Genomic DNA, 18,729 nt, shown 5'->3' with positions numbered 1-18,729 from the left:
ATACTTAAGTACATTTGAAGGCGAATACTTTTGTACTTTTACTCAAGTGGAGGTCTAAAGGGAGGAACTTCTCCTTTTACTGGAGTAATATTTTACCTTGGGTATCTCTACTTTAACTCAAGTACATGGTTTGTGTACTTCGTCCACCACTGTAATCTAGTAGCCAATATCTAGTCTAGATATCTAATCAGTCTCTACACTTTTGCTAATCTCTCTCTCTCTCTTTGTCTTTCTCTCTCTCATTCTTTGTGTGATCTGAAAGCAGTCCTATTCATCTATATTAGTATGCTACAGAATAACGCACATCTCACATAAGAGTAATAGTGCTCTAATGCAGCGGTCAGCTCCACTTTCTAAAACTCTTTCAGCTCTTTCACAGAGCCGCTGTTCACTGGCTTCATCCACAGCTTTCAGTTCTCTACAATACAACTGAGGAAGAGACTGTAACTCTGTTATAGTGAGAGAGTCTCAGTCAGTGATGTCTTGTGAAAAGCATGGCTTTCTCTTTCTCTGTCTTGGGCTCAATCACTCTCTCTCGTTCTCTCTCACTCACTCACTCCCTTTCTCGCTTGCTTTCTTGCTTTTTTTCTCTCACTGTTTATCACATTCTTCATATCTTACACTCTTTCTGTCTCCCTCTCTTCTTTTTGCTGTTTCTCTTGCTCTTTCTTACTCTGTTTCTCTCTCTCTCTCTCCCTTCCTCTCTCTCTCTCTCTCTCTCTCTCTCTCTCTCTCGTGTGCTTGCTTGCTCTCTCTTTATCTTGCTCTTTTTCTCTCCCCCTTGTCTCAGTCTTTTTCTGTCTCCCTATTTTTCTTACTCTTTCTCTCTCTTTCTCTCATTCTGTGATAATTCACTCATAGCAGGTCATGATGAACAGGTCACATGTCATTTTAAGTGTCTGTCACACAACCCCCCCCCCAGTCATTTCTAATCCGCCCCATCGTCCACTGCTTCCACACACAGTTCACTTTGTATTCCCACTGATTTAGGATCATCTTCACCACCCATTAAAACAACCACCAACTGTGTCCAGTGAATAGGACCTGAACAGCTCAAAAACAGTTTGACCTATTTATTCAGCTTTTATGTTTTCATTTTATAATGGGGTAAAACTGGCATTTTTACAAATGTGTTATCTTTTACACAGCGTTCAGTAGAAATTGTCCATGAATAATTCAAACTAATTTATATAATTTGGCTTAAATAATTATGTTGCGCTTTTTATAATGCATGAAATGTGCTTGTAGGCAGTATGCATGAGGAATATTTAGGTTATTATGATTTACATTTAAACCTGCTCCCCATAAAAATGCTGATTATTACTCTTAAAGTTGTATATCATTCAGATATGTTACACGAAATGTGAAGAGAGACTTAGTCAGTCCTGCCCTCAGTATTCGTCGCTGTATGTTCATGGTTTTTGTCATTTTCTGCAGGAGGGAAGCCGTTTTTCACGAGGAACCCAGCGGAGTTGAAGGGCACGTTCATCAACACCAAACTGAAGAAGAGCCGTCGTGGTTTCGGCTTCACTGTGGTGGGTGGAGATGAGCCGGACGAGTTTCTCCAGATCAAAAGCCTGGTGCTGGACGGCCCGGCAGCCTTAGACGGCAAGATGGAGACGGGTAAGAAGACCAACAGGCCGATTCTTCCTGTGTTTGCCTATGAATTGAAGTTCAGATGTTTCATGTTAATGATGTAGATTTGGTTCGGCTCTCTGAAGTGAAAAATCTAATTAACACAACTTTCCCCTTTTCTTCAAATATAATCAATTCACAGAGGCTTGTTTGCTGTCTGAAATTTACTTTATAGATGTATAGCACCTCATTGAACTGGCCTGTCACTCGCTCACATTTAGCAGGCTAAAGAATCTCCATAAGGGGGCGCCAAATAGACTTTGATGCATCATAAGAGCAGTGGTTCACCTCAATGACACTGTATGTTCTTGTTTAGTTTTCTTTAGTTTTCTCAAAAATATACCCCTAGCTAAAAACACTGTTCTAGACATCTTGAAGCCTGGATTCTTTGTCCATTTTTTTATGGGTATAATGGGGATTATTTTAGAATGCTGACACATTTTGAGGCAAGTATGATGCTCAGCTGTGATGCTAATTGATGGGACATCAGCTTCCATGATTTGCCTCATAGCTCCACTGCTAAACCAAAATAGCTTCGGACATCTCTATGCAAATCAACTACATTTCATTGCTGCCATAATAAGACTGCGCCATTATTTTTGTCATTTGAGCACAGCAGCTATCCTTTATGTTGTGTACACATTTCATTAATGGACCAATAGAAATGCTTCAAAATTGCTCAGAATAAAATCTTGTTACATTAACTTACTTAAAAGTTAAGAACATTGTTGCTTTCTTCTGCAAAGTTACCAGTTTGGACAGAGACGATTTAAAGGGGATAATTGGACTATTTGGATTTTATTGTTAATTATTGCTTTAATTCTTTAGGTATTAGTTTCAGTAATTATGCTTATTAACTAAATATTAGCCTTAAAGGAGTAACTTGGGCCTAAGATCATTCATATCTGTGATGGACCTCGATCTTCTTCCTTCAGGCGACGTCATTGTCAGCGTGAACGACACCTGCGTATTGGGCTACACGCATGCTCAAGTGGTCAAGATCTTCCAGTCCATTCCCATCGGCTCCATGGTGGACCTGGAGCTGTGCCGGGGCTACCCTCTGCCCTTCGACCCCGACGACCCCAACACCAGCCTGGTGACGTCAGTGGCCATCGTGGACAAGGAGCCCATCATAGTCAACGGCCAGGAAAGCTATGACTCTCCATCCAGCCACGGTAGTCAGACAGCTGGGGCTGGAGGGAGTCTGAATGGCTCCAGTGACCCCCCGCGACCCCGCAGCCCATCTGATGAAGTGGCCTCCGACAGCTCTCAGGAGCGTTACCCGAGCGACGTGGTGACCCTGGCATCATCCATCGCCACGCAGCCAGAGCTGATCACAGTACACATGGAGAAAGGCGACAAGGGCTTCGGCTTCACCATAGCGGACAGCCCGTCCGGAGGGGGCCAGCGGGTCAAGCAGATCGTGGATTACCCACGATGCAGAGGGCTAAGGGAGGGTGACATCATCATGGAGGTGAATAAGAGGAACGTGCAGAACCTCACCCACAACCAGGTGGTGGACCTGCTCAGCAAGTGCCCCAAAGGCAGCGAGGTTACCATGCTGGTCCAAAGAGGTGAGTGGACATTTAGATCTACTTGTCTGTTACGGTGTCCCTGCACCGGACGTTCTGATGTCCAGTCCAGACATTTTGGATTTTGATTTTGTTTGAAAGCTTTAGATGATATTGAGCATTATAATGATATTATTTGCATAATGCTAATTGGTGGTAATTCGCTGTAATTCACTGTTAGCAACATTAGACTTTCTTTAACGAAATCTTTTGTAGTACATATTTGACCCTTAGAAGCTTGAGTTGTGACCAGTGCTAAATGTTTTATTTGATATTAATTACTTATTCATTGAAACAAAGAAACTGTAACTTAATACCACATTTGTGTTTAATACAGATATTTTTTTTGCTACACAGTTATTGTCAAATTTACAGTTGTTTTGGGTCCGAAGCACAACCCACATTATAAAATCTCCGTTCCACTAGAGAAGTCTCCAAATCCCCAACACTTACATAGTGTAGCTTTAAGCAAAAAATATAATAAATAAAATAATCAAACCTAAATCAAATAAACAACAATAACAACTCAACTTCTAAGGGTGAATGTGATGCGCTTCAACTGAGGATAAAGAATAAAGAAAGTCGAGGAAGAAAAATGTGAGACAAGGCACTGAAAATGGAATGGGAACGTACCAGGAAAAGGTGGGAAAATGAAAGCAAATGGAAAGAGAGGAAAGGGAATGATGGAAAGAGAGAGAAGTGATGGAAAGAGATGGCATTTATGATTGTGCGAAGGGGAGACTGAGTGTAATTGTGATAGATTGTCAGAGTAGATGAGCGCGGTGTGGGAGAGAGGTGTAGATGGAGGCCAGAGCAGGAGAAGGACAAACTTTTTGACTATGGAATCTCACATTCGTGCTCATTTTTGGAGACTTGCTAGACTCCGTTCTCTCCTTCAGACATGCCTGGTTCCAGTGATGTACCTACTCTAACTCTCCTAGCTTTTCTGGCTGCGCAATAGCTCAGTGCAAGTTTGTACGATTGTGTTTTCCTCTTATACTCTCCTGACTCAGTTAACAGAATGATACTTACTGGTCAAGTATTAGCTGTTAAAGTAGGGATGTCCTGATCCAGGCTGAGAGGTTGGTATCGGAGCTGATTGAGGTGTATGAAAGTGTGGAAAATTCCACTGATTGTTCAAATTTTCCATATTAAAGTCTTTGATGTGTAAACAAAGTAATTCGGAGTGGTTTGGTGTGAAATGGTGCCTTGTAGAGAAACTTCTTTACAGTGGTGGTGATAGGAACCAGGGGTCGCAATGTCTACAACGCAAATATAGCCATTTTATTTACTATCAAAACCACCAGTGAACATACAGGTGTCTTTTGAGCTTTTATATCTCATGTTGATTGTGTTAAAATAGTGGTAAATGTGGAAAAAATACATTTTCTTTTGTTGACTACTTTGCCTGGCATGTATCTTTGCACCTTGAATGGAGTTTAAAAGATACATTTTAGGTCAAAATCCTCTCTTAAAACTATTATTAGGCACCGGGCAGCGATTATAGCCATTTCATGTAATAACTTTTTGTAAGGAAACTTTTAGAGGAATTAAACTCTACAGACGTCTGGTTCCTATCACCACCATTCTGAACAGCACTGACTCTATGTTCCTCTACAACACAGTGCATTTCACACCAAACCACTCTGAATTACTTTGTTTACATGGTTTCATTATGTAGAAATGTTGAAAAATCCCTTTTAGGCCCAGTCTAATTCCTTATCCCATTGTGCTATATTTGCACCACAGTCATAGAGATCATTAGCTAATATTATCTACAGCTTGCTGCAGTATCTTTTCAGAAGATAACAGGTAATTTAAGTATCTGCAACATGAACTGATTTTTTTCCCAGGAAATTAAAAATCGACTCAACAAGCATTTATAATGTCTCTGGCTGCAGTTAAACTAGCTGCCTTCATTAAAACACCATTAAACTAAATGTGAAATTTGAGTTTGAAGCTAATAAAAGTAACAGCAAGTTCAAAGCAGAGAAAAGACAACTTTGCTTGTGTTACAGCAACTTGAAATATGGAAGCAGACTATAAAAAAGAGGAATTTCAAAAAATAGTCCAATGAACAAAATGTATCGTTTCAGAGTGAAGTGAGAAATGATGTGATGCTACTGTAGCAGTTTAAAGTAGTTAGCAGCCTAGCATATATTTTCCTTTATTGAATGATTTTGTGTTGAAGTGAAACATTTTATTGGTTAATTATTTATACTAAAATATTAAATGATCATATTGTTGGTTAATATTATTTTCCCTGTCTGCTGGTGCACGGTGTTGTAATTAAAAAAAAAACACGATAAAAGGGCAAGGTTGACTTTAACGTCTGTGATGTGTGGATTGCAGCTGTATTATCTATGAAATGTAAATATTGTATTTTTCCGGTAATCACCTAAATATACAATATTTAATGGGATTGGAACCAGGTGAAAAAAGACCAAGGCTGGCTTTCCTCAGTGAAGCTTTCATGCAACTTTAGTTGCTTGAAACCTGCATGAAACCTACAGACATGAATTGACTTGAGCTGCGTAATGTAAAGCATCCTGCAACTCATTTGAAACTTGGCCAAAACAGTTGTAACCATCACAGTCTTGTGAAACAAATTTTGTGAGATAGCCAATCAAAATGGCAGAAGTGCATCACATGATCGCATCGAATGGCATCATGTCAAATGATTGATTACAGTTGCTTGAAACGTACATAAAAATAAATTGCACGAGTTGCACAGCATCTTGCAACTCATTTGAAACTCTGCTGGGACTGTGTTTCCCGTAAGTGTCATTGAGCAACCACACTGTTTCATGAAACTTATTTCACAATCAAAATACCAGTAAGGCGTCATGCAACTTTAGTTGCTTGAAACTTTAGTTTCAAACTTTAATTGCTTGTCAAACTTTAGTTTTTTGTCAAATGTTTGATTTTCAGTTGCCTGAAATCTACATGAAAATAAATTGCACTTGAGTTACACAATGTAAAGTGTCCTGCGACTCTTTTGAAAGTCAGCTGGAACGGTTGCAACCATCTTGACTTTGTGAAACAAGTTTCATGTAACACCCAGTCAACATGCCGGTAATGCATCATGTGATCATGTCAAATGACATAATTTCAAATGATTGATTTCACTGGATCAGTGGATGAGGATAAAAAGCACAAGTTGGTTTATTTCTGCGGTTTATTGTTTTTGAATTTTGTGTAAGGCAAGTTGCATGGAAATTATATTGCAGGCAACTCACAACATGCCACTATTTGCATTAAAGTTTCACCATGTAAAGCCAGCATAAGGATGTGCAATGATAACAGAATCACATTGGTAGTGGCAGATATGTGTTAAATATTATTGACATCAGACTTCGGCCGATACTTAAAGCTGATATTTGATTATATATTTATGTCCGATATGTAGCCCAGAATTCCCATATTGGTACATCCCTGAAAATAATAAATTAGATTGGTTCATCCTTACGTCAGATAGCAACTGGCATCGAGAACCACCAACGTAGGATTTGGAGGAGGATCTTTTTAGCACTGACTCGTATTAAAGAGAAAACCTGCAGCCCCTTCCTACTCATGAGGCTGCAGCATTAACCAGCTGCACGAAGCATAGGCAGATAACGATTATGTCACAGTGCGTCAATGTGCATGAGAGCTTGCATTGGTTTCCGCCTGTGCACAGTCGCTTGCCCACGTGTTTGCGCACACGTATAGGGCATTGGCGTGAAACGCATTATTTGGTCCTTGAATGGTGGGATCTACTGAGTGACGGTGGGATTTGTGCTCTTTCTCCAGCAGTGTCTGAAAAGAGGCAAGAGAGCGCAATTGAATTGGCGGCTTATTCGCTCAAAAACCCCAAGGCCATCAGCAGCGGTCTCAAAAGCACCCTGAATTTACATTGTCAATGCTGTAATTGGACGGTTTTCAGGGCTGACACAGGCCAGCCGGCCTGTATGGATTATTAATTTGATGAATTGAAAGACCTCTTATCTGTTGTTTTAGGCTAAGTGCTTATAACGGGTGCCGAAAATTGCCAAGCGGGGCTCCGCGCGCAGTGAGGCCGCAACTTTTCTCGCTTTATTAAACATTCCAATTAGTCATTTTTGACAGTCAATTCCTGTCAGAGGAGCACGTCCCAAGCTTGCATCATTTCTGGGCAGTGTGTAGGAGAAGCTTTGGGCAGGACCTTTTAAAGGAAGTGGTCCTTTCATAAGCTAACATTTAATGTGTGGACAAGGAGCTTGACCATCAAGGCTTTTCTAACAACTGTTCGATGTAAGGACCGTTGTTCTGAAAAGCTGGCAGCTGTGAGATTTTATCCAAATTCTAGTATAAGATGGTGGTTACAGATTCAGCCATGTCTGGTCTGTGGTATCTGTGTTTCTGAAAGCGTGTGCCCTGCCAGTCCTCGCGGGCCAAAACACTGCAGACTTCACCAAACTGCCTCATTAAACACACATGCATTCAGCTCATCAACCATATGTATATGTACACACAAATCAGTGCAACCTTATTATTGATTAATCTAGTATTGATATTTTCATCCAAATGATACATCGGTCAGACCCTGATCTCTGGATGGATGATGTCAGACCTGTGTGTGTGAGCAGCTGGCATGAGCCATGCTCGAGACCCCCCCCCCCGGTGGGTGGATCATCCCAACATGTTCTAATTACTCTCTGCTTTCGCCTTAACCTTAATTACGACTCTGTGTGTCAGTCGGCGAAGCGCACACAGAGACATACACACACAGAGAAAGGCCATAATTGTCAAAAGCATGATTCTCTTGGTTCCCCCCACCCCCTCGTCCCCACACCCCCTCATCCCCCTACGTGCAGTCTTTTACAGACACACACAAAGTACCACACAAATACCTGTTTTAGATCTGTAGGGAAGGCAGCTCAGCATGTGTGTCTTAGATCCTGGTGTGAGTGTGTGTGTGTGTGTGTGTGTGTGTGTGTGTGTGTGTGTGTGTGTGCATGCGTGTGTGTTTGTCTCGGTGGGAGAGCTGGCTAATTGACTGGTGCAGTTATGAGGCTCGGATCTCAATCAAACAGAGGAAGATTCAGCACTGGCTCACAGCTTGTGTTCTTTATATGATCTTAGTTCTAACATGCTCAGCTGTTCTGTGTGTGTAGGTGTGTGTGTGTGTGTGTGTGTGTCTAGGGGTGTGTTGTGTTAAATCCAACAGTTTTAACAATTAAAGGAATGTTTTGTGACATTTGTTTTCTCTCCTATGTTTTCCGGCTGTTACGATTGATGGATGTTCTGTATATTTGGCAGTGCTTATAAGTGCCGTTTATGTGTGAGAGTCTGTTTGGGTGTGTGTCTCCCCATTCTGAGAGGTTTTGTGTGTGTGGGTGTGTGTGTGTGTGTGTGTGTGGGTGTGTGTGTGTGTGTGTTAATTTGTAGCCAGAGATGGTGCTACTGATTGGCTCTAAATGCCACTGCACATAACCCACAGTGAATGGGGAAGCAGCATCTGTTGTGCCTGAAGTAATCAGCTGTGTACAGTGGAAGCGTGTGTGTGCATGCTTGTGTCAGCAAGAAATCAACTAAAAGACAAAATTATCTTGTGATATATTTTATTCGTTTGGAAATTTCATTTGAGCTTTTTTTTTTTATTGCACAACATTAAAACTGTATATTTGTCAGGACGTTTCTGCTGGTCCGCGCAAGAAAAGCGGCTTAATTTTGCTTCTGACATTAATGCCCTCAAAAAGATAGGAATACCAACGAGTGTGTGTACACGAGCGTAGACCTCCTTTTACTGTGCGCTTTATAGACTTTAAGTTGGTTTAATTGGCCTCCAGTGAGGATTGTTGACATAAGGACAATGGCCATTCAATACCCAGCCTACATAGAGTTACTTAGGCCACTGTTACTCACATACGAGAGGGAGAGGAGTGAAAGAGCGAATGAGCAAGAGAGATAGAGGAAGAGAGAGAATGTGAGGCAGAGGAGAGTGAAAAGGAAAGGGGGGCAAGAGAGATAAAAAGAGGGAAAATAAGAGCTAGAGAGAGAGACAGGAAGAGCGAGAGAGAGATGTAAAGACTGTGGACGGTGTGATGAGGAGGGGTAGAAAGGTGTGTAGCGTCCTCCTGATCTGATGGGCTGCTTTTATGAGTCATCAGTCAGCGCTGACAGCAGCAGCAGTGTCGTCTCCCCGGTGGATCCGCTACAGGCTATAGGCTTTTCTCTCTGCTTTCTCTCACATCCACCTTAAGCATTCCAATTAGAGAGAGAGAGAGAGAGAGAGAGAGAGAGAGAGAGAGAAAGGGGGGACAGGTATAGGGTCAATGTATTAGTGAGGCAGTGAGTAAGCCTGTCATTAGACCAGTGGTCTCCAGCCTGTTCCTGGAGAGCTGCCTTCCTTCAGAGTTTAGTTCCAACCTGTATCCAGTAAGCTGCCCTGCTCCTTAGTTAACTCTAATAAGGCTGATCCAGCCAATCAGGGACTTGGGAAGAGGTTGATTAGCTGGAGCAGATGTGGCAAATTGTGGTTTGAACTATTCTCTGCAGGAAGGTAGATCTCCAGGTCCAGTGTTGGCCCACCCCTGTAGGGGGAAAAAGGACATTTTGTTGGTAGCTTTCCACTAGTGGCTAGCAGCAGATTCTGCCTTTTGAGGTGGATATGCATTGCAGAAGCATTTGTGGTGTATTTCAGTCACTCTGCCCACAGAGGTACATGGACTGTGGTCTTTACTGTGTATTTTGGACCAAAATGACCACCCTTTTATGCATGTCTTTGCTTCTGCACATCGTAGCTAGCTAGTAACAATCAGCCACCCACCTCAACAACAATGCATCTTTCAGAGCGAGATATAGTCTATGCACTGAAAACTTTCACTCTTTCATTTTCAATTTTTCATTTAAAGCCCAGACTAGTAAATGAGATCACATTTTCCAATTGGTGTACAATTTTTTTCACTCGTTTGTTTCTCTTGTGGCACCATTTTGACCCACCTGCCCCAACATGCCACTCTAAAACCTTGATCTGTGGTTGGTTTTGCATGTCAGTCAGATGGATCTTCCTGATTTAAGGAGCTGACAATTCGAGTGCAGATATTAAAACAATCCCAATGATCCTTTTTGTGACTTATCACTAACCAGATTTGATTGGAATCAATAAATCTAATTTTAAATGCAGTTAAAAGCTGAAAAAAACTGGGATCTGGACTGTGACTGTGCAGCATTGTAGCCACAGCAACGTAATCGACCCCACGACAACTGTTTTTTTTTTTTCTTGTTTTCTAAGCTTTTATTTTCTGGCAGAGGTCAGACTTGAAATCTGAGCTGTCAGGTCTTGGAGGTAAAGTTACGTTCAGCCAGGAGTAAGTGGCCAATGCAAGTAGGAGTTTGGCCAGTCGCAGTACAGTGTCTAGGTGTGGCCACTTGACGTCAGCATCTTCCAATATAGTCCCACCCAACTCAGTTTGAACCGAGGAGAAACAAAAAGCACTCTCAACCTGAATGACCAGTGTTGTTCTTTATTTGGCAGTCAGCAGTAAAGTGGTAGTGCAGTACAATGCAGTAGCAATAACAGATTGACAACATAAGTAGACGGACCATTTTAAAATAGGCTGTTCTTGAAATCTGCATTGTCTGACTTACAGAACTCTATTTCAGAGAATACACAGTGAATAGTGCAAAGAAGTGAATAACACAGTCACACAGATTGCAGTGGAATGGGCCTATTTTCGGTCTAGTAAAGTATTTTTGGCTTTGAGGATAACAGAAGAAAACACTTAATTGACTCTCCTGCCTATTCAGCACTGTTTTCTCCTACCACTGTATTTCATTACTAAACTCAGGAACTATCCTCCACTAGTCAACAGTGCGGACGAGTGGATATATCTATGCTTCATTCTCTCAGAACCAAAAAATGGCCAGGGCCCACAGAGGGCCCAGTGTTTTATTACACAGTTCCATAACCTTCTATAACCTAAGAAGCCAGTTTGCACTGAAGTCCCTGTAGTTACTGAATAAAAAAGCCTTAGTATGTAATAAGCCTGGGATTTTAAGGGGTTAATCATTTTAAACTTTGCAGTAGACTTTGAGGTTCAACATGAAAATCTTACGCAGAGTAAATCTTGGCAGTCCTTTATGTGTTTGGCCTTTCGCCAGAATACCCAGATAATGATTCCTTTATTCGAGAAGTTCAGAGGACCACCAAACAAACACAACAGCCCCAATACACATATACGTTTCCCTATATCAGCCAGACAAAGAGAAGCATAAGATAAACGACAGCGACAAGCAGCGCGCACAAACAGGAATTGATCTAACGTTCTAAAAAGAAAGGCGCCGGCCACTTTTCCTGCACCCCTTCGCATTAAGGTTTTGCTGACCGTGCGCGCAGCAATAATGAACGACGTTGTTTCTCGGAAAAGCAATGAACTAATAAATGCGCCCAGGCTGCGGATCAAAGCCAGCGGAGCCAGGGGCCTGTAATGTTGTTATTGGAGGATATATAATGATGCTGGTGAATATTATGGAGGGAAATGCTCGCTATAACGATGACTAGGTGCTCCACCCCTCATCACCACCACCCCACTTTAGTCTGAGGGGTGGAGCTGTGTTGTGTGTTGCAGCTTGTTTCCATGACGATGGCCTTCTGCGTTTTGCTGGGGGGCATTTTTCTGATGATGATGATGATGAAAGAGACGGAGGGACACACACACACACAGTGAGGCCAGTGTGATGAATGAGATGGAGGGTCACGCACAGCTCTGCTCATATAGTACTGTGCAAAAGTCAGAGATCAGCCTTTCATTTATTCCTCATAAAACAGCCATTAAGTACAAGTTATTCATTTTTTAGTGTCAGGAAAAAAAGCAGTAAACATATATTTAACAAAAAAATGTTTTTAAATATGGTAATATGAAATCTGACAGTATTTAATTCGTCCACTCTTTACTTTTGTGCACTCTCCTGCCACTTTAAAGGGGAGTTCAACCGATTTTTAAAAATTTCTGCAAAATTAAATGAAGATGTTTTGTGTCATTCAGAGTGGTTTGATGTGAAATGCTCTAGAGAAACGTATTGAGTCAGAATTTCTCACAGTGGTGGTGATAGGAACCAGATGTCCACCTCCAAAAGCTCCCTCACAGAAAGTTATGACTATACTGCCTGATACCCGAGACATTGTTTTATGATGGTTTTGAGATTATTATATTATATTAGGTTATTATATTACATAAAAAAAGGTTCCCTGGTCATTTTAAATAAAATGCCTATGTTTGCATTCATGACCCCTGGTTCCTGTTACCACCACTGTAAACAAATCTGAGTCAGTTAGTTTCTCTGTAACAAAGTACATCACATCAAACCACTCTGAATGTCTTTGTTTAAATCTCACTGACTGAATTATGCAGATATTTGAAAAAAATAGTGGAATTCTCCTTTAACCCTTCCATCCTTCCAGTCTTAAAATCAATGGGTTACAGCTGTGTCATTCCAACAAAGGCTGTTTCCAAATATTAATATAATGTTCCCCGTCAACAACGTTCACACAAGCAGATACACAAACTTTTTTTTTCTTGTGTGTCTAAAATGGCTAAAGGGGATTTTTCTGAACATATTAGATATGAAACAATCCACTTGCATACGGAGGGGGAAAGTCAAAGGACAATAAGTGAAAAAATCAAACTGGAGTTTCCAAAACTGGAGTTCATGAAGAGCAACAGAGAAAATGGGACTACTTTAAAAAGCCATGCAATCTCTAGAAAAATTAATGCGTATTATTTTTATTGGCAGAACTAAGATCTGCAGCATTTCCCTGAAGATATTCATAATTAGGCATCTGCACCTGGTTTTCCTTATTGCCAGATTTTACAGCTCAGTAAAATTCTACAGTTGACTGGATATACATCATATACATCAAACTTTTGCTAATGCTACTTGTCAGATTTTAATGCTGAAGTGAGCTAAAATTAACCGACAGTTCCGAAATGCGAAAAAAGAAAGTGAAGTCTCTTGAGCAGGAAAGTTGGTTTCATTTTTGTAGAAATGAATTTTTTCTTCAAAACCTTAGAGATTATGGGTGCAAAATGTTAATATGGGCACGTTATCATTATATGCAACTAAGACAACCAGTTTTGGTGTGAAATAATGCCTTTTTAACCTCATAGGACATGTTGATGCAGAGATTTCTGGGAGCTAAGGGAGCATCTACAAATTACACCCCAACAGGATGCACCTATACAAAGCCTTAGGCATTTTAGCAGATAGAACAGACATAAATGAAAGATGGTCAGTTTTTAGGCCTTTTTAGGCCTCACTGCTTACCAGTATACCATTTTAAACACATGCAATACATACATCAAAAGAAATGGAGGGTGAACACCTTGCACCTTTGAATTAGGTCACAATTGATTTTTTTTAATGATGTGATCGGTAATGTGTACTAGAATACACTTGTAAAGTAACCCTCCCAACCATGATCATGACAAAAAAGTGGACACGAAATACTGAAATATTTGATATTATATTCAGTTATTGAAGCTTCTGTTAAATATATTTTTTCTGGGTTTTTTTCTCGATGCTGAATATGAGTAACTTAATAGCTATTTTGACTGGATATTACATGCTGTATGCACTCTCTCACACTCACACACACACACACACACACACACACACACACACACAAACATCCATGCATGCTCACGCACAGACACAAAGCGCAGTGTCTGTCAGCTTTAGACAGATAGCTGTCTGCGTGTGTCTCTGTGTGTTTTATACTCTCAAAGCTTCCTGTCTTATTCTTTCACTCTGAAAGACCGCTGGCTGCTTAGTCTCAGGAACACGGCTACACCCAGGAGAGATTTATAAACAGCCCCGTCACCCAGCCAGCAGGATCTGCGTGTGTGTGTTGTGCGCGTGTGTGTGTGTGTTGTGCAGAGGTATATTTGGCATTTATCAGAAGAGATGCTTGGTGACGTTATGGATTGACAGCTTTGCTCTGTCACCACCTGGAGCGCGTGAGGTGTGCCTGTGTGTGTTTATTGCGTGTGTGTATGTGTCTCTTGCTTGGGTGCACACCAGGCCACCCTTTTAATGTTCCCTCATGCTCTGTCAATTCCAATTGCACCTCGTGTCTTCGGCATGAAGCACATTTGCCTGTGTTTGTCCCCAGCTGCAGCGCAGCATTCCTTCTCATCATGGCCTTGGACTTACATTCATGTGTGTAACTAGGCACGAGACTATGCATGTTTATAGAAGTATAACTCCATATAACATAAGAAAAAAACGGGGTACTTTGGGGGTGTTTTAAAACGGGGTATTTTATATATGTGCATGTATGTGTATATGTGTATATATATTCAAACATTACCATACGGCTGAGATATGTATGTGTGTATCTATATACATATATATATATCGTCCAGCACCTACATAATGTCTGGTCAGTGGTTGTCCAATGGTGGTCGCTTTCCTTTGATGGACCGAGCAGCGATTGAATTGAGTAGAATTTAATTGAATAAACTAATTAATACATTTATCCTAAAGGCAATTCATGACTATTTATACAAACATATGACACAAACATATAACACAGATACATCTACATACAACTTAAAATAAACATCTTCATAAATAAGAAAACACAGCTAACACAGTAAACACACAGCTCACCATGAATGATCACTGATCAACCTGATGGCGTCAGGCACAAATGACACTGTTGGACAGACCAGCGTCTAGGGCTATGAAGCATTGTAATTAGCTGCACCCATATGTTAGGTGTTTCTGATAAAATGGCCAGCAAGTAGTATACAGGTACAAGGTGCATATGCCTAATGAACAGGCCACTTTACTCTCAGTCAGTCAGAAGCGCGTGGTTGTTCTCTGACTGTTGCCTGGGAGACAATATCTCTATCCTTTACGTGTCAGTCACCGCCAGATGGGCTGGTCTGCTGGAATCTGTGCCCCCCGCACCCCACTTAATCATAATCTCCTCTCGTTTAACAGTCTGATTAGTTTCTGCTGCGCCTGACGAGGCTCACGCTGTTCCGAGGGCTCCTCACACACATTTCTGAGCAGAATTCCATTTCGCCCGAAGTACAAAAGGAGTTTCTGACCTAATGCTCTACCCAAGCTTTATTTAGTGCTTCTGTCTGGCCTCTAGATGCTCACTTAAATTCAGAACAAGCCCTGTGCCATCCACTCTCAACCTCAGCGACAGTGAAAAATAAGTGCTGTTTTCCTTTTTTTTTTCTCTCTCTCTCTCTCGTACTTGAACATAGTCTCGTAAGAAAACAGTTATTTTATTACTTGTGGTCGGGGTGTTTATTCAGTGTTTCTGGGCCTCAGTGGTCTGGATGATTATGCTTGAGCGTCATTCTATAGAAACGTCCACTTTTTAATCTGTCTATAGGAGTCACTGGTGTTACTGATCATCACTGGTGTTACACATAAGAAAGGTAACGCCAGAGACATTTTTAATGAAAATGCATTTTACAAAGTGGCTGCTACAGAGCATCAAACTACGTTATCAATCATTGAATATCCACTAAAATATGTAATTTAATCCATTTGTGTTCTATTTTTTTCACAATTACCTAAGAATAAAGTCGGTCACACCAGTGACTTCAGCTAAAAGCTTCATATGAAATCATGAGTTAAATGAGAAAATATCTGATAACTGAAATGACAGTCAACTTACCATGTGATTTTTATTTCAAAATAAGAGATTTTTTGTTATGCAGTAACAACAGTGACACAACTCCTGTGGACCACAACTTTCATCATATATTTTATAATATTTTTTGCCATTTATTTTCTTTATCATTTAAATCATATATTTCATAGTCATGTATAGATTATTGCAGGTAAAATTGCAGAAAAATGTTTTTTTTTTTTTCCGCTAGGGACACAAAAATGGACGTTTCTGTAGAATGACTCTCAAAGCTATCAGCATAGTGCTTCCCTTTAAAGGCAAAATTCACGATTATTTACAATATCATAGCCAAAACATTTTTGGGGTTCGAAATTTGCTTCTTTATTTTTGCACTAGAGCTGTGAGGCTAACATAGCTGTTGTGTAATGTTATAATGTTACATATAGTAATGGACGAAGGTACACACAAAATTCAGACCACTGCTACTGATTTTGTGGCACATGTCTGTCCTTTTTACAGAAAACGCTGTCATACAGTGTCAGAAACCACACAAGCAAATCTAATTGAGGTTACTTTTTAACTCTACATGGGTTGCATGCAGTTTACATGATGCTAATTGGTGGGGAGGATAGGCTTCTTTTTCTTGTTAGCTACTCGCAGTTCCAATGCAAAACAGTAGAAGCAAACTTCAGATGCCAAACACATCTTGACTGGTCAGCTACACGTGGGTTAAAGTGGGAAATGGTATAATATTTTTTGGTGAGTGTAACTATCACTTTAAGAGCTGTGAGTCAGGAGGACAGGTGGGGTGAAATGGATCCTCCCATGGGTTCTGCTCCTGTCTTTTTCTGTGCTCACCTTGTGTTCGTCCTCATCCTGCCTGAGTGTTCGTCTCCCTGGCCGGCCTCCTCGTTTGCTCTCTCCTCACACTACACCTCTGAGCTGACATCTGTCTCCCCTCCAATCCTCTCCTACACAGAGCAGACAGAGCAGACATTTGGAGCGAAGAGGAGATGATGGAGAGCGGGAGACTGAGACGAGATAGGGGGTAAAGGCGGTGAGAGGTAAATAGAGATGGAGAGACACTGAAGCAGACGGAAGGAGGGGAGAGAGAGAGAGTGAGAGAAGGTAAAAGCAAGGAGGAGGGGGCGGGGAAAGGGGAGAGTGAGAAAGGAAAGAGAAAAGAGAAGAATGGAGAGAGAAATAAGGGGAAGGGAGAGAAGAGGAGAAGAAAAGAGAAAGAGAGGGCTCTGTAAAAGAGAAAGAGGGGACAGGGAAAGGGAATAGTGAGAGAGAGAAGGTCAAAGCAATGGGAACAGGAAAAGGGAAGAGAGAAAAAGAAAAAGAGAGAAGAATGGAGAGAGAAAGAAAGGGAGGAGAGAGAGAAGAGGAAAAGAGAAAGGGGAAGAGAAGGAAAAGAGAAAGGGAGAGCGTGGTAAAAGAGAAAGAAGGGGACAGGGAAAGGGAATAGAGAGAGATGGGAAAAGGCAAAAGAGAGGATAGGAAAAGAAATAGGGGAGAGAGAGACAGAAGAAAAGGAAAAAAGAGGGGGGAAAAGAGAAGAGGAAAAAGAAAAGAGGGAAGAAGATGGAAAAACGGTGAGAGCGAATGAGAAAGAAGGAGAAAGGGAGAAGAGGAGAAAGAAAGGAATAAGGTGGGGAGAACGAAAGAGTGAGAGAGCAAACGAGAGAAAAGAGAAAAGAAGGAAGAGGAGCAAGAAAGGAATAAGGTAGGGGCGAAGGAAAGAGTGAGAGAGCGAATGAGAGAAAAGGGAAAAGAAAGGAATGAGGTAGGGAGATGGAAAAAAAGAGAGCGAATGAGAAACAAGGGAAAGGGATAAGAGGAGAAAGAAACGGAATGAGGTAGAAAGATGGAAAAAGAGTGAGAGAGAAAGGGGAAAGGGAGAGTGAGAATGAGAAAGAGAGAAAAGGAGGAGGAATGAAAGAGAACGAGTGAGCAAAAAGAGGGGGTGGAGGTAGAGAAAGTTTTAACATTTAATGGCCTGTAGCACAGCTGGAGAGGCGGAGGAGGAAGAGGAGGAGGATGAAGGCCGCTGAGGAGAAATGTATGGATGCTGAAGGGGGCGTGGCCTCTGGCTGTGTGGGCAGCAGATGAAGGTAGCATGAAAGGAGATACAGGTCCAGTGTCCTCATTGGCCTCTCCTCATTAAAGTGGTAGTTCAGAGTAAAACACAATACCTTTTTTGCACTGCAACTAAAAATGAAAAGAAAAAAAACTGAGAGGTGTGATGGGGGCGTCACATTATGCAAGTTTTTTTTTTGCAGATTCATATGCTTATTTCCAGTTATTTTTTAATGGTGGAGATGCATTATGAGCGCTGGGCTGTCTTTTGTGTGGCGCTGCTTCTCAAAGCAGTCAAGCAGCTTACATCATGAGCTTTTTTTTTTTGTTTGCTTGTTTTTTCTGTGCTGACCAGTCAGATCAAGAGGAAGGCAGGCCTTCAGTGTAAGTGGCACTGTACAGTTTCAGCGTTCAGAATTCCCAAGGCTTTAACAAAAAGCATCTTTTAAAGAGCTTTCTGCTTGTACGTATTGAAATATAGCTATAATAGCTATGATGCTTCTGTTGCCTAGCAACAGGGAGACACACAGCCAGAAGCAGGCTTCAGAAAATGGGGAAAAAAAGGCAGTGCAGTGCTCTACACGTTTTTTCAGCCTTGAGCAAAATGCAGCATGAGCACCCGCCCCTTTGTGTGCAGTCTCCATGGTGCTGATGATGCTGATTGGTGGGTTATAAGCTCTTATTACTTTCATTAGCCTCCAGTTCAAATCTAAGGCGCAAACTTCAGACGCCAAATGTCTGTTAAGTAAACTTGATTTTGGCCAAGGTGTTGTTTAAGAAGAGCAATTCCACCCTTTCTTTTCAAAATTTCTGCACAATTAC

General features: G+C 41.3%; 1 protein-coding gene across 3 annotated transcripts in view; it reads left to right on the top strand.

Moving 5' to 3' along the window:
* The window catches only part of magi1b (membrane associated guanylate kinase, WW and PDZ domain containing 1b), a 224,947-nt gene that overhangs the window by 162,841 nt on the left and 43,377 nt on the right, over window positions 1–18,729 (top strand). For all 3 annotated transcript variants that reach the window (XM_036559163.1, XM_036559165.1, XM_036559162.1), the window contains exons 11-12: window positions 1,438–1,623; window positions 2,571–3,209. In XM_036559163.1, coding sequence (XP_036415056.1) covers window positions 1,438–1,623; window positions 2,571–3,209 — 825 coding nt within the window. The remainder of the gene's footprint in view (window positions 1–1,437; window positions 1,624–2,570; window positions 3,210–18,729) is intronic.

Source organism: Colossoma macropomum, unplaced genomic scaffold (assembly GCF_904425465.1).
Source record: "Colossoma macropomum unplaced genomic scaffold, Colossoma_macropomum, whole genome shotgun sequence".
Taxonomy (NCBI): domain Eukaryota; kingdom Metazoa; phylum Chordata; class Actinopteri; order Characiformes; family Serrasalmidae; genus Colossoma; species Colossoma macropomum.
The sequence above is the reverse complement of the archived record's forward strand: the minus strand, read 5'-3'. Positions and strand labels throughout refer to the sequence as shown.